Below are 27,101 nucleotides of genomic sequence, written 5' to 3'. Positions count from 1 at the left end.
GGGCCGGGAGAGGAAGTCCCGCCCATACGGCGACGACACAGCTTGGCGCCGAAGGGCGCGGTGACGTCGGTGCGTGGGGCGGACGTGGGGGCCTGGGGGAGAGGGCGGTTACCTTTCTGGGGATTTCTCCACCTTCCTCCCGGCCGAATTAGAAGAGAAAGAGAAATTCGGTAGTAAAGTTTTTTATTCTCTCGTCAGGTCGCAGACCCGGGACACCTGCAGCGGACTCTCCGCTGCCCGGTCCCAGCCAGTTAAGGGTAGAGGCGATGGAGGGCCCGCCCCAAGAGCGTCTCTTCCAACCACAAATCCTCTCCTCTTCCATGTCCCTTTTCCCCTCTTTCTGGGCTTCATGCTGAACCCACTCCCACCCTCCCCTTGCCCCCAGGAAGGTTGTGACGATAACCTCAGTCAATCCAGTTTTCACGGTGCTGGGGGAGGCAACAGGAGCAAGCCCAAACAGGGACTAGAGTTAGGAGACCACCGAGGACAAGTCATTAAGCGCTATCATCAAAAGGGAGGATAGGGGGCTTTTTATAAAAATGCCCCTGAGGTAGACAGGCAGAAGGCAAGTTCTGAACAAGCCGCGCAGACTGCTGCTCCCATAGTTGTTTCTGCTTCCGTGGGAGACAGGGCCAGGCAGAGGGCTGCCACTGTGCAATTATGAGTGATCCTGATTAAGGAAGCCCTTGAACTTGCCACTCACGCTCTGAGGGGCTGTCCGAGGCACAGCTGGAACCCCTCACAAAAGCCATATCTGTGCGAAACTTCATGCTGGTGGGTGGCTGGCGGCGGAGCAGCGAATCCCCCTGGTCCTGGGGTAGGGGCTCATCGTAGATGGTGGAGATGAGCCCTAAGCCAGTTCCACGGGGCCTCTTTGGTTGCACAAATGGCTGGAGCTTCTCTCCATGGTACCTGGATCAAAAAGAGCTCTCAGTGAGAGGGCTGCTATCTCACAGCAGTAAAGGGTTTGAGAAAGAACAGGGTAGAAGCTACTTCATATGTGGTTTGTCCCAAAGACTGAGCATTTGAATCTGGATCTTTGCTCTCCAGCCCCCTTATCCATCCATTGATAGTGCCAGCAACCAGAGGCCTCACATACTGCTTTCATTTTAAATGGTACACGAAATTTAGAACAACTGTCACCACTCTGACTTACAGTCACTTTCTAATAGCAATCATCAAGCCAAACTCCTCAGACTTGGGGGAATGACTCCCCCAGGAGATTAATGATCGTGTCAAGCCTGAGGACTCAGTCTTGAAAACGTTAGCGCCAAACATACTTTTTCCTTCTAATTCTGTTTTGAAGTTCATTCCCTAGGCGTCTCTAGCACCCAATCCAAAACCAGAGGGAAGAGGGTACAGCTGAAAGGCTCACTTGGGCTCCCAGGGAAGTCCCTCACCCATACTCACCCCAATCCACGCTTGCATCTAGGGTGCTGGCCGTCACTATCCAGGGCCTCGGGCACCCCTGAGCACCCGCTGCCCAGGCCCTGGCCCTCGGCCCAGCCCTGCCGCTCCATCACCTTCCGCCCAATGCCCTGCAGAGGGAAGGGAGAAGACTTGAGATGGGGCTCCTGTGGGGGCGGGGAAGGGAATGAGGGTAAAGAAGGAAAAGAGAGGGGTCGGCGGGCTGGCACAGTGCTCACCTTGGTGTGGCGCTCGAAGGTGCCCACCTGGTGTCCAATCACGGAGCCGGCCTCCTGGCCATCACGGAGTCTCTGTTCCAGACGAATTTGGACAGAGTCTCGGGCATCCTTGTCTCCACCATCTGAGGAAGTAGAGCCCAATTTGTGGAAGGGTCTCTCTCAGCAGAAGGGGGGTAAAATCAGGTTTCTAGGCCCTCACAAGATTTAAATATTCATTTTTATGGTGTGTTATTACTGTATTATTATTTCTCCCATTAGACTGGGAGCTCACCAAGAATAAGAACCACAGCTGTCTCATCTTACAGATGAGGAAACTGAAGTACAGAAAAGTCATAAAGCCAAAAAATGAGAGAGAGAATTAGGACCCAGGTCTTCCCTTCCCACCCCCCAACCACCCTAGGTCATTTCTGACTCCAGGATCTAAATTCTTAATCAGAGCCCGAACTCCTGACCCTCCCACTCTACTAGGGTCTGCCCATCAGAACCAGAGCTCCCTGAGGGCTGTCACCACATGTCCTTCCTGCACAAAGAAAGGAAAAAGGCTCTGCCCACAACCAGCACTTAATGCACTCAACTAAAGATGTTTTAAGAGAGGAACCTCTTAGCGGGCTACCCCAAGGGAACTGGTGCCCTGTCTCAGCCTCTGCTAAGCAGGTCTGGTAAAGTGTCACTGCAAGGCCAGGGCACCATTCCACCTCCCAGTACTGCAACCTCTGGCCCAGTACCTGCATCGTAGTACACACTCATATCCACATCCCAGTCATCGGCTGTCTGTTCATCAAAGTCTGCAGATAGAAAAGCATCAAGCAGAGTGAGCCAAGGACTCTCAGTTCTGTCAAGAGTTAAATTAAATTAGACTTCCTAGAACTTGGGGCTTTTGATTTTATCTTCAAATCTCTCCTCTGAAGGGGGGTCATTCAGAATTTGTAGGAGGGCATTTTCTCTCCACTCCACTGATCCCTCACCCCTAGAAAGGATGGCTGGTCTCTCATATACGACCAGTGTAAGCCTCTTCCCTAGCCCTTTAGTTGGGCTCACTGCCAGGGAACCCACCGTGTGGAGCACAGCGCCCTGAGCGAACGCAGCAGGGATCACCCCTGCCCTTGCCCGGGTGCCAGTGTTACCTCCTTCCTCTTCCTGCCAGAATTGGGCATCAGTGTAGAACACCAGGCCTGAGCCGCCCTTCTCCCACTTGAGCTCGATCTCCTCCTCAAAGAGCTGCTCAGTGGTCCGCTCCTGCCCGGTCACGTCCTCATGCAGCGCTTCGTGCCGCTCCCACTCCTCACCCCGCTCATCGTCCTGGGAGAAGGTGGGGAGAGGTGATCTGCCTGTCCAGCTTCCTGACCTCAGGCCCACGAGGAGGGCAGCTCAGTGCACAGGAGGTCCCATAGATGGGACCTCGGCTCCTTTCCTCCAAATTTCTCTGAGAAGCAGCACTTTCTGGCCCCTAAGCCGTGACCAAAACATCTCTCCATGCCCTGTTTCTCAACATACTTGGCCCCTTCCGCCACAAGCCTGACTCACTCTTATCCCTGTGCTTTTGGCCATGTTGTTCTCCCTGCCCGAATATCTGCCCTCCTCTTCCACCACCACCTCCTCTTCACTTGGTTAAATCCTCCTCATTCCTCAAGTTCTGTAGCTCACATGAGGTCCCCCACCACTCTCACTGGTCTCTGAATTTCTCACTGCTAATCAATACACCCTGTTTATGCCTTTCTACATTATGTCACAAAGAAAGAAGGGACAGGAACTAAACTTATCGTCTACTGTGTCAGGCCCTTCACATACCTTAGCTCCTTTAATCACCCCAACAACGCTGTGAGGTTAGTACCATTATTCCCATTCTACAGGTGATGAAACCTCGATTTAGAGGAGTAAAGTGATTTGCCTAAGAGAGGGGCAGAGCCAGCGTTCAAACCCATACCATACCACATCCCCTTTCCAGATGCTGGTTCTCTCTCTTCAGGGAGCTTGAAGGCTCTTTGTGGGAAGGAAATGAGTCTTAAAATGTCTTTGGAATCCTGTGCTAGCCCCTGTGTTTACAACTGCTTGACTGGACTTGTGGAATGACAGAATGACTCCTGGCTTGAAATCTTGGGGACTCCTGCCCCAGTTAAACTCCAGGAGGTCTCAGGAATCACTGCTACAGAGCAGGGGCTGGAGAAAAGGCAGGACAGTACCACACACTAAGGATGTGGTCCAGATGTGTTAGCAACTCTGAGCTGGGAATTTTGAAGACACAGGTCAATTACTTCTTACCCAGAGTATGCATTTAAAAAGTTTCCCAACAAATCACACCTCTCCCGATTGTATGGATGAACAAACAAGTTTGGAGAAAGACGTAGAAGAAACGTCTATTTCATTGATAAAGTTAGAGTGGAGGCTAGTGTTCAATCCACAGACTCAAGGTCAGAAAATAGAGGCGACTTCTCAACCACATAATGAAAGCACACAGAAGTTAGACAAGCAGCGAAGGGGACTGGGTTCACATCCCAGCTGTGCCTCTGCTTCCTTAGGTGATCTTATCTCTTGGTCAGTGGATTTCATCAATGAAAGGGACCCTCCTTACATTTCTTCTGAAGGAATGAAAAGAAGACCCCTTTGAGAATCTTTTGATAAAAGCTCTGGCCCCTCTCCCAAAGAAACATATACCTGCACGTGCAAATGCAGTTTTACGTTCAAGGTCAGGGAGTTCAAAGTCTTTGGAAGCCTCCTGAGGACCCCAGGTTTAGAACTCTGGTAATACACAATTGAAGAGCGGTGCTGTTAACGCCTTGGCCTCTCTAAGCTGCCAGCAAGGACAAGGTGGCTCCCTGTACTCACGTCATCTGAGTGTGACTCTTCTTCCTCTTCCTCTTCTTCCTCTGGCTCTTCACAGGGGTTGGCTGGTACGTCTGCCAAGCAGGTTCCCTGGGGTATCTCCTCACCCTCGGCTGTGTACACAAGCTCTGCCTGCTCCACAGTCTCTGAGTCCTCATACTTGAAGGGCACATTGCCGTAGCGCCGGGAGGAACCTGTCTTGGGGAACTGGAGATGCAGCTGGGTGATGATCCGAGGGGGTAGACGGCAGGCCCGGATCAACTCCAAAAAGACCCGCAGGGGAGTCCCCACATTCCCGTTGGGCATCAGCACCGGTGGGTTCAGCTCTGGCAGTTGCCTCAGGTCGGCCAGCGTGAAGGCTTCACTCTCAGCCTTCCGACTCTGCAGTTCCTTCCGGGTCTTGAAGGGAAAGGAGTCCAAACCTTGGAAAGCAGGGAGAAGAATAGCTCTTGAAACCTAGAAGTCTCCAGCAACACTTGAGTCAGAAACTGTTCAAGGTTTAAATCCTTTAGCCTAATGCTGTTTCTCCCTTTCAAACTTTTCCAGAGTCCCTTCCTCTGTTCCCTGACCAGAACCACCTAGTAATCTCATGCCATTTCTCATCACCTAGGCTAAGCTCATAAGTTTCTTCCAGATCTGATTCCTGATGACCTTTTGATTTTCAACTGCCACCAACCCTCACCCCCTGCACACCGTCATACCATGTGTTCCAATCACATCAAACAATTTAACATGCCCTGAGAGTTTCATGGGCTTTCACATATCTGTGTCTTTGCAAATGCCATTTACTTTGAACACCATTCTTTCCCACCAACTCCTGTTTATCTTTCAAGATCCAGATGCAAAGCCACATTTCCTAATCCTTCTAGGAAATGGGTTTCTCCCTCCCCTGTCATCTCACAGCAGTTGGTGTTAAAGAGCACAGCCTCTGGAGCAAAACGCCCAGTTAGTACTGTGACTCTGTCACCTTGTAATATAACATAACTTCCGTATTCTTCAGTTTCCTCACTTATAAAATGGGTAACAATAGCTCCTACCTTATAGGATTGTTGTGAAGAGTCAATAAGAAAACGAAAAGACTTCGAACCGTGCCCAGTAAGTGCACAGGAAGTGCTCAGTAAACGTTAACAATTAGAATGGCATCTCTGTGACACTTACCTTTTTACAAATCTGTCTTCCTCTCTGGATTCTGAGCACAGACTGTGTCCAACTGTGCTCTGCATACCAGCTAGAGTCACACTACGTCTAGCAATACAGGCTAGATTTGTTGAATGAATAAATTAGAGGGCCCTGCACTGTGCTTCCTGTTTCCCTATCAAAGTGATTTCCCATGAAAATGGGAGCTGTCCAGAGAAAAGAGTTTGTCTCTTCATTTGCATCTTGCCAACAGAGGACTGGGTGGAGAGCAACAAAGACAATATCTGATTTCCTTTTTCCCCTTCTATGTCAGTGCAAAAGAGGATAGACTTAATAAATAGACTTAATAAATGGGAAAGATCATCTGAATAGCCCTCTTTTTTTTTCCCCCCCGAGTTTTTCTAACGTGAGAGTTGAGCCTGAAACTTTGTCCAGAAATGATATAAACTCCTAAAGAGCCCTAACGAGAGACCTGACTTATCCTCAACAATCCTCAGGGACGGTGCCTCTGTTCCAGTGCCTCTAGTAGTCCCAGTCTATTCTCTCTCCTACTCGTACCTGATGCCTCAGTAGGTAGCCGAAGTCTGCGGATGAAACAACGACCAGGTAAGCAAGTCCCCTGAGAATCCAGCCACCGGCGGCCCGAGTACATACGGAGAAACCTCTGGGCTTGAGTTGGCCCCCGTACCGAGATGACGCAGCAGCAGGTGCGGGTCTGGGCAGGAGCAGAGTCCTGAGTGGAGAGAGTGCGGGCATCGTTGAGTGAAGTCTGGGCGAGACCCTGGCGGATAGGAGTTAGGGTAGAGTCGGGAGCAGCCTGGGGAGGGGCCCGCTCAGGCCGATGCCGGTAGTGGAAACAGAGGAAGCCACAGCCGCACTGTTCCCGGAACTGGCTAAAGTAGCTCCGTAGCTGGGCTGAGCGCAACTCCGACGGGATACCGCTCACTATTAAGTAAACCGCCGCCTCCTCCGCCGCACTGGACGCCGCCATCTTGGGTGTCACATGATCGGCTGGAACCAACAGTTGCGAGAATATTGCGAGGGGCGTTGAGGTGCTGCGATAAATACTGCGTAACCGGTGATTAGTTCGCCGGGATTGAGGACGTGGAACCAAGAGCTGGGAAAGCACGGGAGGAAGTCGCTAGGTCCCTTTCCCACAGACAGAAGCCGGTGGTGATGGGTAAAACTGACCTGAGAAGTGGGGTTACGGCTCTGTTTCATAAGACGCTAGTGAGGATCAAATCAGAAGCCCGAGGGAGAGGCTGTGTTTAAGATTTTTAGCTGTTGGATATCTCCCAAACCTAATCGCAGTTCTTTATCAGTTTAGGGCCTTTTCAGTCGTAAATCCATTTATGCTACCAAAACATATTGGTGAACTCTCACAAAATCAGTAAGATAATCCAATTGAAAAGTGGGCCGAAGACCCTTCACAGAAGAGAAACACATGCAGTTAACAATGAAAGATGCTCAGTCTCAATCATCAAGGAAATGTAATGAGACCCACTTCATAGCCACCACGTTGGCAAAAAATTTAAATCCTCAAATCCTCTTTTAAACCCTGACGATATAGAGCAACTGGAGCTCCCATGCGCTGTTGGAAGTGTGAACTGGTACCACCACTTTGGAAAACAATTTGGCATTACCCTGTAAAAGTGAAACTACACATACCTTTTGACCCAGCCATTCCACTTATAGTTATATATTTTAAAGAAATTCTTGCGTATGTTTATCAGGAGATGTACCGACAATGTTGAACCTCGCTCAAGCCCTGTGATCCTGGAAAAGTTAAGAAACCCCTCCCACCCTTTTGTGTTCTGGAACATGACTTACTGCAAAGAGACACCCTTCCTTATATTACTTAGATAAAACTCATGGGTGCCCCCTTGTTTACCTATGGCAAGGCTAGACACAGACTCCAAATTTCAATTCTTTGCCTCATAAACGCTTAGATGAACTGCTTTTCCCCACAGAACAACGAAAACAAAATGCTTGTTAACTAAACTTTGGTTAAGCTGCTCTCCTTCCTCCAGGTCCATGAACTTTGCACTGTGTCCCCCTCCCCCAGCTTGAGCTGTACACAACCCCTCCTTAACAGCCCCTCCTGAGAATAGGCTGGGTTCAGGGTAAAACATTCTCTGATCTATTGTGCCATAAGCCATTCCTGGTCATCCCACTTCCTCACACCCAGTTCTTTCTAGCCTTATTTACTCCTCCCTGTGAAAGAAAACCTCTTTGCCTAACCCTTGAGACGCGTGTAGGTCTACGGTTAGAGCTTCTCTCTTTGCAATAGCTTCCTTCTCCCTATTTCAGTAGCTCCTTTCCTTCCTTGCAATAATCACTTCAAATAAAGTCCCTCCTTCCTAAGTCCAGATTTGTTTGTTATTTGACAGTATGTATGAATATTCATAGCTGCAGTGTTTGTAGGAGCAAAAACTGGCATTCAGTACCAATAATTTCAGGTATATGATACTGAGTGAAAATAAGTCAGAAAACAGAATATTCCACTTGTATAAAGTTCAAAAAATACAAATCAACATTTTTTAAGGATACACATATAAGTATGCTTTAAGATCATAAAGGGAGTTCCCTGGTTGCCTAGTGGTTAGGATTCCGCGCTTTCACTGCCAGGCCGGTTCAATCTGCGATCCCGCAAGCCACGTGGTGCTGCCAGGAAAAAAAAAAAGTCAAGGCTTAGAAATTTGATCCTTAGCTAGCAGTGTGACTTGGGGCAAGTTACTTAACTTCTCTGAACCTAAATTTCCTCATCTGTTGGATAGGAATAATAGTCCCTACCCTTAGAGGACTGTGGTGAGAATTTAATGTCATCACGCTTATAAAAGTCCTCAGTAGGGCTTCCCTGGTGGCACAGTGGTTGAGAGGCCGCCTGCAGATACAGGGGACACGGGTTCGTGCCCTGGTCCGGGAAGATCCCACATGCCGCGGAGCAGCTGGGCCCGTGAGCCGTGGCCGCTGAGCCTGCGTGTCCGGTAAATGCCTAGCATATTGTAAACCCTCCTTAGACGTTACCTGTTATTTTCATGAGAATGGGGAGCCACAAACATGAGAGGGCTTTCCCTACTTATTTTATTTTATTTATTTATAAATATTTATTTATTTATTTGGCTGCTCCAGGTCTTAGTTGCGGCACGCGGGATCTTCAGTTGCAGCATGTGAACTCTTAGTTGTGGCATGTGGGAATCTTAATTCCCCAACCAAGGATCGAACCTGCAGTGGAAGCGTGGAGTCTTAGCCACTGGGGAAGTCCCTCCCTACTTATTTTAATTTTTCATCTTTGTACGCCTTTCACATAGTAGGTGCTTAGGGAAAGCTGGTTGGTTGTTGGAGGCCTTGCTGCCTTTGGGAGGCATCAAGAGATGATTAACCCCCAATTCAGGGTAGTCATTACCTTTGGGTGATAGATTTAGAAAGATGTCAAAAGTTGATGGCAATAATGATCTGTGGAACAATGATGAGGGTTCTTGTACTGCTACTCTTTTTTTTTTTTTTTTTTTTAAACCTGGGCCCGTGGCAGTGAAAGCACTGGGTCCTAACCACTGAATGCCGGGGAATTCTCAGTACTGTTACTCTTTATATATTACATATATTTTATAAATATCTTATTTTACTCAATATTTTTAAAGTTTTTTTAAAACATTAATTTATTTTTGGCTGTGTTGGGTCTTAGTTGCAGCACGTGGGATTTTTCGCTGTGGTGCGCGGGCTTCTCTCTAGTTGTGGCACGAGGGCTCCAGAGTGCATGGGCTCAGTAGTTACGGCACGTGGCCTTAGTTGCCTCGTGGCATGTGGGATCTTAGTTCCCTGCCCAGGGATCAAACCCACGTCCCCTGCATTGGAAGGCAGATTCTTAACCACTGAACCACCAGGGAAGTCCCATATTTTACCAATATTTTTAAAATCTTAAAAGGGAAAATAATATTTCAAAAAGCAATAAAGCAAGTAATTACATTGTGGTGATCGCAAATATCCACCTATTCAAGAAATAAAAAATAAAAACAGTTCTAACGAGCATCTGGGTAACTGTGAAAAGGGACCACGTTACGTCTGGATTTTAAAATCTGCCGAGGGATGTTTAGATTGGTACACTATTTTAGAAAACTAGCAAGATCTACTCAAGTTGAGCACGTGTTCTATGACTCGGTAATTCCGATTCTTGTTATATAGCACCAGTTCTGCAAACATCCGTGCACCAAAAAAAGGTGTGCAAGAATAATGCTAGCATTATTATTTGATGAACCAAATGTTCCTCAGCAGTATAATGGGTGGATAAATTGTAGTGTAATGGGATACTTTACAACAATGAAAGTGAATGGGTTACTGCTACACAGAGCATAGATTATATCTGGATCTCAGATATAATATCAAGTAAAAGAAGACAAACACAAAAAAGTACATGCTATACCATTCCATTTATATAAAGTTTGAGACAAGCAATCTCATTTATCATGTTGGAAATCAGGGGTTAGTGATACCCTTTGGGCAGGAGGGAGTGGTAATGATGGGGAGGGTTTCTGGAGTGTTGCTAATGCTCTATTTCTTGAGCTGGGTGGTGGTTACAGGGTTGTATTCATGTCGTGATAATTCACCAAGCTATACAGGTCTGATTTGCATACTTTTATGTATATTATACAGAAAAGGTTTAGTTAAAGCTATCTTTTTAAAAATCTGAAAATTGAAAAATAAGTGTTACGTAGCAAATGATGTGAACTGAGTTTCCCTGGTGGCGCAGTGGTGGAGAGTCCCCCTGCCGATGCAGGGGACACGGGTTCGTGCCCCGGTCCGGGAAGATCCCACATGCCGCGGAGCGGCTGGGTCCGTGAGCCATGGCCGCTGAGCCTGCGCGTCCGGAGCCTGTGCTCCGCAACGGGAGAGGCCACAGCAGTGAGAGGCCCACGTACCGCAAAAAAAAAAGAAAAAAAAGGATGTGAACTGAAATAAAAATGGTGTGCTCTGGAAAAGCTGTTAGATGACCCAAGAAGTTACGCACTTATGACTACACACGGTTGCCATTTGTGGGATGGAATTTCCGAGACTCACAGGATGCTCAGTGTGTAGTAGATTATCAATAAATCATCATTGATGGAATGAATATTCCTGGCACTAACATGGGGATGTGCTGCTGAGTGTGGCTGGGTACTTTCTCCAGGGAAAGTGGGCCACTTCCTTGGGGGAACAAACAGGCCAGATTTCTCATCAAAAACTTAAACTCAAAGGTAACCAAGACTACATTTAAAAAAATTTTTTTGTGTGCGTTGTGTATTTTATTTATCATTATTATTTCTGGCTGTGTTGGGTCTTGGTTGCTGCACGGGGACTTTCTCTAGTTGTGGTGAGTGGGGGCTCCTCTGTGTTGTGGTGCACCAGCTTTTGATTGTGGTGGCTTCTCTTGTTGCAGAGCATGGGCTCTAGGCACATGGGCTTCAGTAGTTGCAGCACGGAGGCTCTGTAGTTGTGGCACACGGGCTTAGTTGCTCCGCAGCATGTGGGATCTTCCCGGACCAGGGATCGAACACCTGTCCCCTGCATTGGCAGGCGGATTCTTTTTTTTTTTTTTTTACATCTTTATTGGAGTATAATTGCTTTACAATAGTGTGTTCGTTTCTGCTTTATAACAAAGTGAATCAGTTATACATATACATATGTTCCCATACCTCTTCCCTCTTGCGTCTCCCTCCCTCCCACCCTCCCCATCCCACCCCTCTAGGTGGTCACAAAGCACCGAGCTGATCTCCCTGTGCTATGTGGCTGCTTCCCACTAGCTATCTACCTTACCTTTGGTAGTGTATATATGTCCATGCCTCTCTCTCACTTTGTCACATCTTACCCTTCCCCCTCCCCATATCCTCAAGTCCGTTCTCTAGTAGGTCTGTGTCTTTATTCGGCAGGCGGATTCTTAACCGCTGCGCCACCAGGGAAGTCCCAAGACTACATTTTCACTCTCATTCTGCCTTACAGTGAGGTGGGGAGAAGGAGTCTAGGTGCTGTTATTTATTCTCCACTTGATCATCTCTGACCGTTAACGACTCAAGATAGCATAGCATTGAAGAGCACAGGCCCTAAATCCAGACCAGCTGAGTTCAAATCCTGACTCCATTACTATTAACTGTGTAACCTTGAGCAAGTTACCTAACTCGGTGCCTCGGTCTCTCCATCTGTGAAATGGAGATAATGATAGTACTTCCAGCATAGAGTTGTAAGACTTAAATAACATAATCCATATAACATGTTTAGAGCATAGCTCTCCATAACTGTTAGCTGGTTATTGTTTAGTAGCTATCCAGAATGACCTGCCAGAAATGGATGGTCCCCTTTGTTAACCCTGATTCCCCAAGACCTTAGCCTTGTTGCCTCCACCAGTTTCACTGGGATTGCCTCTCTCTGCTGCCTTGTTCTGTGACATGGCCCCTGTTCAACTCTCCAGGATCCTCTCTTGCTCTTAGGTCTCCTGGGACCCAGTTGCCCCAGACCACTGGCAGTTAGCAAAACATCCTTGAACTCTGACACCTCTGTGCCTTTGCACCTATCGTTCCCTCTTGCCTGGCAACTCCCTATTCAATCTCTTTAGCTCATAGCAGCTACCACTTGGCTGAAGCATTTTCCCCATCTCCAGGCAGATTTAATTACTACCTCTTCTGAGCCCCTGCTGCCTGTTGGATGTCCCTCTATCACAGTTCAGATCACTCTGTGTTACAGTTACTTGTGTGTCTCTCTGCCATATAGGCAGGATGTTCAATGAAGGCAGGGACTGTATCTTATTTATTCTGTGCTCCTCAGCATCTAGCACAGGATCTGGTACAGTGGACATCAAGAAAGACGTTGAAAATGGCATGAATGGATGGATAGATACCTGGGTGTTGGCTTTTTGCTGGCATCATAAATTCTAGGTTACGTGACTGTACCAAGGGCAGGGTGTGTCAGCGCAGGGCACAGCACCCGTCAACAGCCTGACTGCTTAATAAGCAGTCAATGATATGGCTAACGAAGGTAGAAATAATGATGATAATAAAATGGTACCTGAGGCTGACCCAGAGCCACAGCCACTCTCCTGCTTCCTAGTGCGTCAGCCCTGGCTGGGCCTGAGGACAGGGATCAGGCTGAGAGACAGTCAGTAAACAGTGGCTGAGCTGGCTCCAGACAACCTGATCTTGGCCATGACTCACTCCAGCCTGTGCTGGCCAGAGCCCGGCCTCCACAGTCACACAGGCCTGAGTTCAAATCCCAGCACAGATGGTGATCAGTCCAAACCTTGAATAATTTGCATACCCTGTCTAAGCCTGTTTCTTCCTCTACCCTCTCTGGTTGATGTGACACAGTTCCCACTGTTAAGATACTGATGGTGAAGACAACCTCCCACCTTTGGAAACCCTGCAGTCTCATGGAGAAAGCATTATTGCCCTTATTAAATTGTATTATAGGAGGGGCTTCCCTGGTGGCGCAGTGGTTGAGAATCTGCCTGCCAATGCAGGGGACATGGGTTCGAGCCCTGGTCTGGGAAGATCCCACATGCCGCGGAGCAACTGGGCCCGTGAGCCACAACTACTGAGCCTGCCCATCTGGAGCCTGTGCTCCGCAACAAGAGAGGCCGCAACAGTGAGAGGCCCGCGCACCGCGATGAAGAGTGGCCCCCGCTCACTGAAACTAGAGAAAGCCCTCGCACAGAAACGAAGACCCAACACAGCCAAATAAATAAAATAAATTTATTTAAAAAAATTGTATTATAGGGACTTCCCTGGTGGTCCAGTGGTTAAGACTCCACTCTCCCAATGCAGGAGGGGCCTGGTTTCGATCCCTGGTCAGGAAACTAGATCCCACATGCTGCAATGAAGGGCCCACATGCGGCAACGAAGATCGTGCGTGCCGCAACTAAGACCAGTGCAGCCAAATAAATAAATAAAAATCTTTTTTAAAACTGTATTATAATTTTCTCTTTAGTTTTGCTAAATTTGTCTTTATGTTCCTCTAGAAGGCTTGGGTAGGGCACAGGGAGTGACTCAAAAGATACAGACAAGAAATAGAAGTGTAGCTCCCCAATCATGTGTAGGGGTAGGGAAGAAATTTGCAAAGGAACAAGGTAGGCTAATAGGGAAGCTATTTGGATGATGGAAACATTAGGTAAATTGAGGGAAAAGGCTGGGGTGGAGAGTGGAGAGGAGCACTTTCTAATGCCTGCTCAGGGTTAGGGAGGGCGGGTGAGAGGAAGGAAGACTCAGTCTGAGGTTCAGAGAGGAGCAACAGTAAACTAATGGGGGCAGTTGGTGAAGGGACATGAAAGATAGAATGACCCCAAATCCCTGAATCTGCAGGATTTGACTCCTATGGGGAGATGAGTCATCTGCTCTTGAAAGCATTGCGTTGACTCATGCGTCTGCAAGGTGAGATGGGCCCGAGGGTTGGGAGGGGCAGGGCAGGGACAGGTGTCAGGGACTGAGGTCTGGGTCTGGGGTTCTGGTGGAGGGTGAAGGGGTAGAGGGGTGCAGGGCTTGTTCCTGGGCTCTAGAGGACATCTCTACTTGGGGATATGATTAGGTCCTGGCTGGGGGGGGGGTGTTGCTGAGCAGGACATGGCCTTTCTGAGAGGAGGGTGGATATTGGGGTCGCCGTGGGAAAAGGGAGCGATTGAGGCCCTAAATGCTGGACAGAGCAGTTTGGCCTGTACATGCAGCTTCTGGGTGGAACCTGAAGTGTACGGACTCAGGTCTCCCTACGCTGGGGCCACTTTTTCTTTTACTGTGGAATACAGAAGGTGGAGAGCATGCTCTGGTGTGTCCCACCCATGGGTGGAGGGATGTAGGTGTGAACGTCTGGCTTGGGGGCACGTCTCCTCTCTGTGAATGTGTTTGCCGTATGTCGCTGAGTGAGTGTATCTGGACTGTGCATTTCTGTGCTGCGTGTGGGCCGATGGAGGGTCTGTTTTGTGGGTCTATGTAAGCGTGTCTGAGTTGTTCAACTTAGTGTGTCTGTGAGAGAGAGTTGTAGGTCTGAGCTGTGTGAGTGTCTTCGTTGTGGGGTCTGGGTGTCTGAGTGGTGAGTGGGTGATTGGGTAAGGGACAGGGGTGCCCTTGCTGCTGGTACTGGGTGCCCATAATGGGTACATGGCCGGTTCAGTTGTGGTGCCTTTCTTTGTGGCTTTAGGGAAAGGTCTGAGTGATGATGACTCCTAGACTGCTGTCCCTGAGTGAATGACCTCTCATTGAGTAATAATTAACTTGGCCCCGCCGTGAGAAGAATCCAAACTGTGGTGGTGAGGGGGGTGGGGCCTGGTTGGGACAGGCCTCATTGCTGGAGAAAGGAGGAGACCTGAAAGGGGGTCCTATAGGCATGTGTGTTGTTATCATTCCCTCCTGCCCACCCTGCAGGTCAGTGACCTTGACCTGAGTGATATTCAAAATATTTAACAAACAGTGAGGCACAGACATTGACTAATCAGAATAGACACAAGCCATGCACTGAATGGAGCAGCCCCGGAAGCCGTGGCTATGTCAAGCGTTGCCCTCTAGCTGCTGGACATGGGGATGGATTCCAGGAGAAGGGCCGGCACAGAGGGGCAGGGGAGCTCCAGGCAGTGGCTATGAGCCAACTGTCATGGAAGTGTGTTTCAGACTTTAACAGCTGGTGTGGCAACTAAGCCTCCGTCTGCTCCGGTTTCCAAGCAGCCTCCAGGCCAGCCCTAATTGCCCTTGCCCCCTTCCATTGGGAGAACTGTGGACTAGACTCCTCTGTCCGCTGAAGGAATGGGGGAAGTGAATGATCCCAAACTGAAGAAATTCCTGTAACCTGTCTGTTTCAATTTGGAAATGGGCTGCTTCATTTTCCTTATTGGCTATAATTGGCAGTTCTCACTGAGGTGAGAGGGAGGCCGGGGCAGGAGCTGAAGGAGGGGTCAGCAGGGGATTTGAAGACAGGGAGAGACACTCCCTACCCCCTAAGATAAAGGCAAGGACATGAGAGGGTCCTGAACTGACACTGCCCCCTGAACTCAGACCCACGTGAAATAAATCTCACCCCCAGAAATGAAATCATCATCCCACTCTGAAAAATTAAAATTCTAGTTTCCTGAGGTCTGGCTTCTGTGCCACTTATAGTTCCTTCCTCTTGGGCTCCCACTGACAGGGGCAGGGTGGCTCGGGAGGTGAACGGGTCCCTTCCACATGTACAAATTACAGTGACAGGCTCCAAGTGTATCACACCTTTTATTACAAAACCCAATAACTTAAGTCAGTTCTGTACAAAGTCAATAGGACTCCTGGCCCAATGAGCAGTCGAAACTTCCAACCCCGTCCCAGGAAGGGATAGGAGTCTTGGCCCAGAGGCTCTGGGACCACCAAGGGCTGGCCAGACAGCTGGAGCACTGTGTCCAAACCAAGGAAGGCCAAGATGGGGTTGGGCTGAGTGAGGGCCCCATAGCCCACCTGGCTGGGCCGGGACCAGCTGCTCATGGGAAGCCTCTGGGAGCACCGGGTCACCCAGGGAACAACCAGGCCGAATCAGTGCTGCCAGCCTCCACCCAGTCTCTGCTTGAGCTGGAGCAGGTCACCTCAGCAAAAGCATGTCTTCGAGGAGGCCAGCGATGTCAACGTCTCCAATGACAGGGTGAAAGAACAGGTCTCCAAGCAGGCTGGGTGGAACGGACTTGAGGGTGGAGGCCGTGAGGAGGACACGAGCCAGGCGGCTTTGGCCTGCTGGGCACCAGGGCTCCAGGACCTCCCACAGGGCCTGGTGCGCCTCCTGCTGCAGGTGCCCGATGTGGGAGGAGGCGTGGAGGCCTGGCACGTCTGCGGGCAGAGAAGGCACAGATGGCTGGTGAGTAGCCTACTCTGACACCACGGGGCAAGACTGGCCCAAGACTGGAGGCCACCGGCTTGGCCTTTGAGGCCCCATTACTACCTCCTTCATTTATTTATTTATCACTTCATTTTTCCATCCTTTATGGAGAGGCAGTATAGAGCAATGGTTAAGACCCAGGCTGCCTGGGTTTGAATCCCACACTGCCACTTATTAACTGTGTGACCTTGGACAAAGTTACTCAACCTCTGTGCCTCGGTTTCCTTATTGGTAAAATTGGGATAAATAATAATACCTATCTCCTAGGCTTGTTATGAGGTTTAAATGAGCTAGTATATGTAAAAGTCTTAGAACTGGACCTAACATATGGTAAGTTAATATGAGTATTCACTATGATTATAATGAATTATAATAATGCATTCTACGAGGGCCTTTGGTGAGGAATTCTCATCTAGATGCTCTCCAGATTACAAAGAACACTTCCTCTATCCGTTGCTCTCCCAGCTGAAGTTTATGGGGACTCCTCCCTCTCCTCCCCCACACCCCTTCATCTTTATTCCTCTTCTCTATGTGGTCTTTCTGAACCCACAGAGTTTCACCTTCAGAACTTCCCCATGCAGTCCGCTCGTGAAGGCGTGACTGGGGCACAGCTGTGTCTGCCCACCCTCCCTTTCCCCACTCCCACCTTCCCTGAGGGTCAGGGCAATTTCTTAGGCAGAGTGGCAAGGACTAGATACTGATATGAATAGACCTGAGTCCCCATTCTTGCTCTGCCCCTACCTGGCTGTGTGGCTTTCACCAAGTCAATTAGCCTCTCTGAGCCTCTTTTGTGAGATGACTATTTGGTGATAATCAGGACCCAAAGTGATCACAGATGTCAAGCCCTTAGAAGACGCTGTCCCTGGCTGGGCCCTGCCCCCCCTCCAGCCTTGGCCCATCCAGGAATGTCTGGGAGCTCACCAGGGTTGAAGAGGATGGTCCCTTTCAGGTAGGCATATTCTTTGGGGCCCAGCTCCAGACTCCAGAAGGACTCCAGGCAGCACTGAAGCCACTGCACTGCAGCCAGTGAGGGCTGGGGCCGATCCAACACCTGGCCATGGCCTGCACCGCTGGTGGGCTCCTCCAGCAGGATCTTCTTGAGTATGCTGGGAACTGGGAGCTCAGCCACTTCGAAGGTCACAGTGTCTTGGGCCAACCCAAGCAGGAAGAGGGGGCCCCAGCAGCACCGCAGCAGCTGTCGCCGATCCTGGGGGGGCAGCTGGCAGAAGGACGGCAGGTTCCTGAGGAAGGCCAACGTCTTGGCCAGAACATCCAAGGCCTCCCGGCAGGTGCGATGGGGAGTACACAGCCGGACGGGCCGGTGCTGCCTGCACAGGCAGCGGCCACGGGCTGGGGGCACAGAGGGCCAGTCCCTGACGCTGGGGCTCAGAAGTGCATACAGAATGGTTGGGCGGCCTGCAGCACCCTGGCATGGGCAGGTCCCTGGCTGGCTGGAGCTCATGGTTGCAGATCTGTTCCTCCTTCCTCCAGGCTTTCCCGCCCCCTGCTTTGTGCTGTGGGTGCTATTTATATCCACAAATGGGGGAGGGAGGGGGGAACCGCCCAACAACCTTGACTCCAGAAGTCATGTTCATTGAAAAAAAAAAAAAGAAACTCACACTGACCCTGGCAGGACCGGTGGGGAAGTGGCGGGGGAGGGAGGCCTGGAAGCTCCACGTGGCCCTGATATCACTTCAGTCAATGAAGCAGCGGGTGCAGGGCACAGGGTCACCTGCCTGCTGGCCCTGCTGCCCCTTATCAGATGATTCAAGTGGATAAACAGGGTCATTAACCCAGGCTGTACCAGGGCACCAAGGCCTCAGGTGCACAATCAGCAGGTGGCCATGGCAGGTGGCCCTATTTGTGCCTGCAGGACTCTCGCTCAGCTAGGAAGCCAGCCCCAGAGCTGGACAAGCCTTGAATACAAGGCCCAGCCTGGAAACGCCTTATCGCTCACTTGTTTGCCTAACCTTGGGGCCCTACTCCTGTTGTTGGTGAGGAATAGGCTTCGGGGAAGGGAGCCAGGATCCTGGGGGGCTGGGAGGACTTTGCCCACTGTGCAGTCTAGGAGGCTGCCTTCCTCTTCCTCCAGTTCTGGGGGGCCCTGCACGAATAAGGTCCTTAAGAGCTCTTTCTCCCCAGCCTGGATTCCTGGAGCTCCTGAGGGGCCATATCTGCTGAGAAGCCCTTGCAGAATGACAATGAAATACTGCTGTTTACTGAGCACCTACTATGTGCCAGGCACTTCCCACTCTAATATTCAGAGCTTCCTTATGAGGCACGATTCTTACTTTTTGAGACTCAAAGAGGTAAAGTGACTTGCCCAAGTTCACACCACTAAGAAGAGACAGAGCCCACACCAGTCTGACTCCAAAGTCCTTGCTTTTTCCCCTGGACCCACTGCCCCAGTTGTGCAGCCAGAGCTGGTGACTACCTGGGCCCCTGCCTTGCTGCTGCTTCCTGGTCTGCAGATGTTGCCCATTTATGATCTGGGCAGGAACGTTGCTCTGCCACCAACCATATGACTCCCCTGTCCCAGGCATCTGTCTCAGATGCTGGGACATGGGTTGTGAGAGCTCGTGGGAAGTTCCTTGGCTGCGTTATGTCTGTAGACCTTGGCAAGCCCAGGCTGGCAACCCTTCTGCTAACACACTATTGGGCAGCCATCACCATCCCTGGCATCTGTTCCTGGCTCTATCACTTTTCAGTTATGTGACTGTGGGCTGAACCCCAAATCTCTGTGGGCCTCAGAAGCTTCATCCGGGACAACGCCTGCTTGCAGCGATGCTGTGAGGACAAAGTGAGATCCTACGTGTTGAATTCCAAGCAGTTTCTGGCATACAGTAGGAGGACTTTGCTCCCCCTTCCCTCTGACTAAGGAACTAAGGCAAACAGGCCCCAGCAGACAGGCACGCATCTTTCATGCAATTACAATTGCATAATAATCTTCATTCTTACGTTTATAAAGTTCCTTTAATGCCCTTTTATCTTACTGGGTCTTCACAACATCCCGTGGAAGGAGAGTCTACAGTCAGACTGTCTGGGTCCAAATTCTTCTTCATCACTTAACTGAGAGACCTTGGGCAAGTCTCTTTATATTTCTGCGCTTCAGTTTTCTCATCTTTAAAAGGGTAGTAAGAAAGCCCACGCATGAGTATTGGTTTTATGGGGCATGAAGCCGATACAATTTTGTAGGGCCTTCATTCAGAATAGAAAATCAGGTGTGAAAGTGAACATTTAATAAATGATAAAACAAATCAGTACAAAGTACAAACATCACAAACCCAGGAGAATAACAAAGTACTTTTACTGATCAATTGCCTGACAATATTTGCCTACATATTTTAGCTGCACACTCTTTGCTCGCCTCTTCACATGTTAATGATATTTATTTTGAAACTGACGCAAACACCGAAAGGTTGCAGGTACAGTACAGGGAACTTTTTTTTTTACCTTGAACGCTTTGGAAGTAAATTGCCAACCTGAGCCCCATCACCCCCAAATACTTTAATGTGTAAATCCTACAAACAAGGACATTTTCCTACATAACCACAACATAATCATCAACATCAGGAAATTAACATTGAATAAAACCAGGAAGTTAACATCTAATCTCATTGAACATCAGGAAATTAATATCTAATCTCTAGTTTTCGCCTTTAATGCTCCAGTGAAATCATTATAGTAAAAGGGCTCAGTCCAGAATCACACATTGCATTTCTTCGCCATGTCACTCTAGCCCCTACTGGTCAGGAAAACTATCCTTAGTCTGTCCTTGCCTTTCACAACCTTGAAACTTTTGAAGAGTTGTTATTTTGTCTCATGGCTTTCAATTGGAGTTTGTCTGTGGCTTTCTTGTGATTAGACTGTCCCTGGAAGTGATGTTGTGTTCTTGATACACCCTGATATATCAGGGAGGACACATTTCCATTTGTCCCAGGGTTCACTTGGTCACTTGATGAAGGGGATTTCTGTCAGACTCTTCTGTATACCAGTTACTCTTTCCCCCTTTTTAATGAATCAGTATTTCTTTCTTTTTTTAATATATATATATTTATTTACTTATTTGGCTGCACTGGGTCTTAGTTGTGGTACGCGGGATCTCTGTTGCCGCTCATGCGGGATCTTCCTTGCGGCATGCAGGATCTTTAGTTGCAGCATGTGGGATCTAGTTCCCTGACCACGGATCGAACCTGGGCCCCCTGCATTGGGAGCGAGGAGTCTTAGCCACTGGACCACCAGGGAAGTCCCTGAATCAGTATTTCTTGAGGAGGTACTTTGAAACTATGTAAACATTCCTCCTCATACATTGAATGTACTTGTGTGTGTTTGTATTTAACTATGAATTCGTGGTCTCCTATTTTATTCAGTGGCTTGTAGTCGTTACTATCGTTATTTATTTTGATGCTCAGATTGTCACAGACTTGGCCGATGGGATCCCCTTCAAGCTGGAGTCTATGTCCTTTTGACATGCCCCCATTACTCTTTGAACATCCTTTGTTTCCTAGTATATGAAGATATCACTTTTCCAGCCCCTGGAATCAACTAGTACTACGCGTAGCTCTGATTTAATCTTTTAGTAGAGAATAGTATTTAAAAACCATGATCTGGGGGCTTCCCTGGTGGCGCAGTGGTTGAGAGTCCGCCTGCCGACGCAGGGGACACGGGTTCGTGCCCCGGTCCGGGAAGATCCCACATGCCGCGGAGCGGCTGGGCCCGTGAGCCATGGCCACTGAGCCTGCGCGTCCGGAGCCTGTGCTCCGCAACGGGAGAGGCCACAACAGTGAGAGGCCCGCGTACCGCAAAAAAACCCAAAAAAAAAACAAAACAAAAAAACCCACCATGATCTGGGTACCAGAATCATATTTAGAAACGAAGATCTATTAATCGTTATTACGGTGCCACTGCTTCCCAGCCCTCCCAGAATTAGGGAATGTACACACACACACACACACACACACACACACACACCTTTATACCTATGTTTATTTACACATACTGAAAAACATGAGTTCATACTATTACCTGTAATATTAATCCACTATAATGGGATTCATTCTAGTTTTCGCCCTTTCTATATTATACCTCTCTTCTCTGACATTGAGAAATCTGGTTTTCATTATTTTTAACTTATTTACTCATTGGATCAAGCCTCCATTTGTAACCAATCTGCCGTCTCCGCCACAACCCTCTCTGCTCTAAGATGCCTTCCTCTCCCCACTTGGGCTCTGATACCTCGGGTCAGGTTGCCCCCTCCCACTCATGGACTTCTTCACCCTGCTGGGCCTGTCCCTCTATGCCAGGTCGCTGCTCTTTGAGGACACCCTCCTGCCCCTGCTGAGGCCACCGTGGTGCCCTCTTTCACTGGTGTGTGCTTTTCCCTTGTTCCTTTCTACCCAATAGTTTTAGGATGGACATTTTCAGGAAGACAAAGGAAGAGAAGGAGGTAGAGCTGTCAATGATTTTTAAAAATAAATTTCTACAGTGAGAATAGAGAGATGATTCTGTCTTTCCTCTTGCAATGTTAATTTTTTTAAGTTTTATTCTTGATAGTAAGGAGATGTAAAACATGCCCTTTCACACATAGATATATTGGGTTGGCCAAAAAGTTCATCTGGGTTTTTCCATAACATCTTACAGAAAAACCCAAATGAACTTTTTGGCCAACCCAGTATTTGCTACCTGTAGTACTGCTTGGAGGTTTGTAATCAGAATTTTTATAAATTCTACATTGTGTAATGCTTATTGGAAAAGAAAAACATGCATGGAACATTTATAATTGCATATGCTGCCTATTCCTTATAGGAGGGAACTTCCTTTTAGAGTTGGTGTCAATATGAAATGACAACTTAGTGATGAATGATCGAAAGAATTTTGCACAGATTTGCTTCTTGCTCCATACAAATCCTTGTTTCTCCTCCACCACCCGCATACTTCCAGGTGCCTTGGGAATAATTTATATTGGGAAGAAGGATAGAGTGGGAAAAAACAGTGATCTTGACCAGTTGTAGTTTAAATTTTTATTTTTTGCAAATTAAAAAGAAAAAAATATACATGTATTTGACCCTTAGAAGACATTGCTGGGACCTAAGAAGACATTGCTGCCTTGGAAGGGCCCATGCAAACGCAAGGTCCTGGGATTTGAGCTTCATTAGTTTCACAGCAAACCTGCTTCTAATAATGCGTTTCTTAGGTGCTGTGAGAACATAAAGTGCCTGGCACAGCAAGTGCTCTGTAAAAGAGGACAATTGTTATTGTTATTGTTGGTGCTTTCACCCTTGTTTCCTAGAGGAAGAGGTTGAGGAAGAAGTTGAGGAAGAGGAGACCCAGAGGAGGGAGGAGAACCCTCACTGGGGGTCATGGAAAAGCTGGGCTGGAAGTTGGGATCCTGGGTTTTAAGTCTTGCTTTTTTTTGCGCTGTGAGGAACTGTGTTTTCTGAGCCCTGTGTGTGGTCTGAAGGCCAGGGTCAGCCCTGGAGGCCCTGGAGGGTGAGGAAAGGCCTCAGCTGGGATCTCCACAGCCTGGAGCCTGACTGGGGCCATTCACTCAGAGGGGTAGGAGGCCTCTTGGGGGAAGATGGTCCATCAGCTGCCCTCTATCTGAAGGGAGAGACACAGGTCAACCCTTAGGAGTCCCCAGTCTCAAGAGGAAGACACAGCTCTAGGAACCCCAGACCTAATTGGGGTGGCACAGGCCAGGCCCCAGAGACCCTAGTCTGATAGAGGAGATAAGCCTGGCTCTTGGGGGTCTTCAGTGTGATGGGGAGACACAGGCCAGCCCTGAGGAGGCCCCATTCTGAGGAGGGAGAGACAGCCCTGTTCCCAGTAGCTCTAACAGGGGAGCGTCGGTGGGGGGCGGGAACCCTACAGTGGAGCCATGGGGCTGAGTAGCTTGAATTTGGAAGGCTTTCTGGAGGAAAAGGTCATGACAACACTCTCTCATCTGTACAGCACTCTATGGTTTACAAAGTGCTTTCCCAATAATTATCTCATTTAATCGTCATGTGACAATGGGACGAAGGTGTTACTATTCAAACAGGGACAACAACCATCATCATTCTGAACAGTGACATTTACTGAGCACCTACTGCCCAGTGTCAGGCATTGGGCTGGGAATCATCTGTAAATTAAAGGGTGCCCCGCAAGGCAATGTGGGTGAAAGTGCTTTGCAGTCCTATGACCACGGTGCACACGTATGCTCTTGCTCTGTACAGAGGCCTGACTACTTGAGGATGCAGCTGGGAAACCCTGGGCAGCAGAGGGCCTGGGTTAAGGACTGGAACTGGGAGGCAGGGTCAGGACTAGATGCCTTTTCATACTCTGAACACGTCATGCAACTTTGTGCCTCCAAGCTGTTCCCTGTGCCTGGGATGTCTTTCTGTTACCCTTTCTGTTTGGTAAGTTCCTGGTCACCCTTTATGGTCTAGCACAGGCTTCACAGTTTTTCCCTCTCCACCTCTTTGGCAGAACAATTTGCTCGCTCCCTGAGTTCCCAGGTCATCGGGTTCACCCCCCAAATAGAGAACTTAGCACACGGTGGTGTAATCACGCACTTACCTGCTGTTGATGGTGTTCAAATATAGATGGGGTCAGACTAGGGGAGGCTGACTTATCACCAAGAGGCCTTCCTGGGCAATGTTTATTATTTCAGTGAATTTACCAGGGCTCAAGATCAGGCCTAGGTCTCTCAGCGGGGAGTCACATCAAACAAGCACCTGGGTCTGATTTATAAAATCAGAATGCCAGTTCAGGGAGGCGGAACTCTGAGATAAGAAGTGGGTAAGTGTGTGGGCGCTGGAGTCAGGCTGCGTGGGTTTGAATCCTGGCTCTACCCTTTCAGCTGTGTGGCCTTGGGCACATGACTTCATTTCTCTGGCCCTGTTTTCTCCTCCCCTAAATGGAGATAACAACATAGGAGCATTATGTTAAGTCAAATAATGTTTATAAAGTGTTTGGTACGGTACTGGGCACTTAAATTTTACCAATAAATTTTACCAATATTTATTGAAAAGTTCTATAATGAGAGTCAACAGTAACAGGCACAGACCATTTATTCATTCCCCAAATATTTATTGAGGTTCTACATTTGAGGCTCTGAGCTGAATGCTCGGATGAATCAGACGGTTTCTATCTTTCTTGAAGTTTATATTCCAGGGAAAGGGGATGGATATAGAACCAAAATTCTTTCTTTCTTTTTAAAAATATTTATTTATTTGGCTGTGCTGGGTCTTACTTGCGGCATGTGAACTCTTAGTTGTGGCATGCATGTAGGATCTAGTTCCCTAACCAGGGATCGAACCCGTGCCCCCTGCATTGGGAGCACGGAGTCTTAGCCGTTGGACCACCAGGGAAGTCCCTAGAACCAAAATTTCTTAACTGTATATTTCAATTGTGGTAAGTAATTACACAGGATGAGCACAAGTTACTTTGAAAGCAAAAATCATGGAGATGGAGACTTAATCTGTATATCAAGGTCAGTAAAGACCTCACAGAGGAAGTGGCATTTGGGTTGAGACTTGATGGGTGAAAAGGAGTTGCTGGTAGAGGCCTAGGAACTAGGACAGGGCATCTGAGGAAGTAAAAGTGGCCAGTGAGGAGGGAGCCTGGTGTGTGAAGGGGAGTGTGTGGGACAAGATGAGACTGGACAGGTGGGCAGGGCCCTGATGTTGCTGCTCCTCGGAGGCCATGGTTGGGAGCTTGGAATCTATCCTGAATGCAATGGCAATAGGGCTAATTTTTTTTTTTTTTTTTGCGGTATGCGGGCCTCTCACTGTTGTGGCCTCTCCCGTTGCGGAGCACAGGCTCCGGACGCGCAGGCTCAGCGGCCGTGGCTCATGGGCCCAGCCACTCCGTGGCATGTGGGATCTTCCCGGACCGGGGAACGAACCCATGTCCCCCGCATCGGCAGGCAGACTCTCAACCACTGCGCCACCAGGGAAGCCCTAATAGGGCTAATTTTAAGCAAGGGAATAACAAAACCTGGCTTATCCTTAAGAGCAATTGCTCTGGCTGCTGGGTGGAGGATGGATTACAAAGTGACAAGAAAGGAGGTAAGGAGACCAGAGAGGAAGCTGTCGGAGTAGATGTCAAGCAAGAGATGATGCTGGTTTAGACTGGAGTAGTAACAGCATCTTGCTTCACACAGCAAGGTGAGGAGACAGAATCAAGGTATATTTTGGAGGGAGAGCTAACAGGACTTACTAATGGATTAGATGAGGTCAGATTTTGGCTCGTCCAAATGCATAGATGAGTGGAGGTTTGGGCTTTTGCAAATTGGTGCTTGAAGGGGCCATTTAGCTCAGTGGGGAAGACTTTGGGAGGAATTTGTGTGTGTGTGTGTGTGTGTGAGCATCAGTGTTGGCCATGTTGGTTTTTTAAAATAAAAATAATTCTTGAATATAATAGAATATCTATTAAGAATTCAAATTTCAGATTGTCTCATAAAGTTATAAATTTTTTATTGTGTTAAAATATACGTAACATTACACTTACCACTTTAACCATTTTTAGGTCTATAGTTCAGTGGCATTAAGTACATTTACATTGTTGTGCAACCGTCACCACCATCCATCACCAGCCATGTGAGTTCTGAGATATCTGTTAATCGACCCAAGTGGGGCTCTCCAGGAGCTCAGGAGAGGCCTGGGCCAGAGGCATCATGCAGTCACCTACAATGCCGCGGGCAACTAAGCCTGCGTGCCGCAACTACTGAGCACACATGCCACAACTAGAGAGAAGTCTGTGCACCACAAAGAAGAGCCTGCGTGCCACAACGAAAGATCCTGCATGCCTCAACAAAGATCCCGTGTACTAAGGGATCTTAGCACTAAGACCCAATGCAGCCAGCCAAATTAAAAAAAAAAAAAAAAGAGAGATCACCTACAGAGAAAGTATAGATAGAGGAAAAGAGGAGGGGATAAAGGACAGAGCCCCCAACAGTTATAAATCTGAGTAAGTCAGGACACTGAGAAAGAGTGTTAGTGAGGTGGGAAGAAAACCAGGTAAGTGTGGTGACATGGAAGCTCTATGAGTGTGCTAGGGCTGCCATAACAGACTATTACAGACTGAGTGATAAACAACAGAAATTTATTTTCTTACAGTTCTCAGGGCTGGAAGTCCAAGATCAAGGTGTTGGCAGGTTTGCTTTCTCCTGAGGCTTTTCTCTTTGGCTTGCTGATAGCTGCCTCATATGGCCTTTCCTCTGCTTGCTTATGAGTCCCTGGGGTATCTTCCTCTTCTCGTAAGGACACTAGTTATATTGGATTAGGGCCCCACCCTTACGAACTCCCTTAACCTTCATTACCTCTTTAAGTAGCCCTATCTCCAAAAGCAGTCACACTGGGAGTTAAGGTTTCAACATAGGAATTTGGGAGAAATACAGTTCTGTCCATAACAGAAGCCTAAGGAAAAAGAAAATTATTTCCAGAAGAAAGAAGGGGTCAACTGTGTCAAATGCAGGTAAGTCAAGTAAAGCAATAGTGGTCCACTGGTTTTGGCAATAAGTAGGTCATTGTAATCTTGGTCAGAGTATTAAAAAAAGACTAATTAGAGTAAATAAAAAAGAGATGGAAGGTGAGGAAGTGGAGAAACAAGCAATCTTTTCAAATTTTGCTGCGAAAGAGAACTGAAAATTGGGGTGGTAGGAGGAGAAGGTGGGGT

The 27,101-nt window shown here is 48.4% G+C and overlaps 2 protein-coding genes across 2 annotated transcripts; both read right to left on the bottom strand.

The window, feature by feature from the left end:
* Positions 1-193: 193 nt before the first annotated feature.
* Positions 194-6,594, bottom strand: GPATCH3 (G-patch domain containing 3; the record flags this gene model as incomplete). The annotated part of the gene is made up of 7 exons (XM_082661316.1): positions 194-912; positions 1,411-1,538; positions 1,647-1,768; positions 2,372-2,431; positions 2,771-2,945; positions 4,470-4,888; positions 6,162-6,594. The coding sequence occupies 7 exons, from the start codon at positions 6,592-6,594 to the stop codon at positions 675-677; spliced, it is 1,575 nt and encodes a 524-aa protein (XP_082517442.1). The 3' UTR covers positions 194-674.
* Positions 6,595-15,829: 9,235 nt separating this feature from the next.
* Positions 15,830-17,928, bottom strand: NR0B2 (nuclear receptor subfamily 0 group B member 2). Its single transcript, XM_082659173.1, has 2 exons — positions 17,364-17,928; positions 15,830-16,393 (listed from the first exon to the last, which is right to left on the bottom strand). Exons 1-2 carry the CDS (start codon positions 17,902-17,904, stop codon positions 16,152-16,154), a joined length of 783 nt encoding a protein of 260 aa, XP_082515299.1. The 5' UTR covers positions 17,905-17,928; the 3' UTR covers positions 15,830-16,151.
* Positions 17,929-27,101: the final 9,173 nt, after the last annotated feature.

This window comes from Grampus griseus (assembly GCF_964374135.1).
Source record: "Grampus griseus genome assembly, chromosome: 1".
Lineage (NCBI taxonomy): Eukaryota > Metazoa > Chordata > Mammalia > Artiodactyla > Delphinidae > Grampus > Grampus griseus.
The sequence above is the reverse complement of the archived record's forward strand: the minus strand, read 5'-3'. Positions and strand labels throughout refer to the sequence as shown.

What these genes read in the sequence shown, in the direction of transcription:
- NR0B2 (XM_082659173.1), bottom strand. Translation starts at nt 17,904, where the DNA reads ATGAGCTCCAGCCAGCCAGGGACCTGCCCATGCCAGGGTGCTGCAGGC. An exon ending in GACCATCCTCTTCAACCCTG is followed by an intron (nt 16,394 to 17,363) that starts GTGAGCTCCCAG and finishes CTCTGCCCGCAG; the next exon opens with ACGTGCCAGGCCTCCACGCC.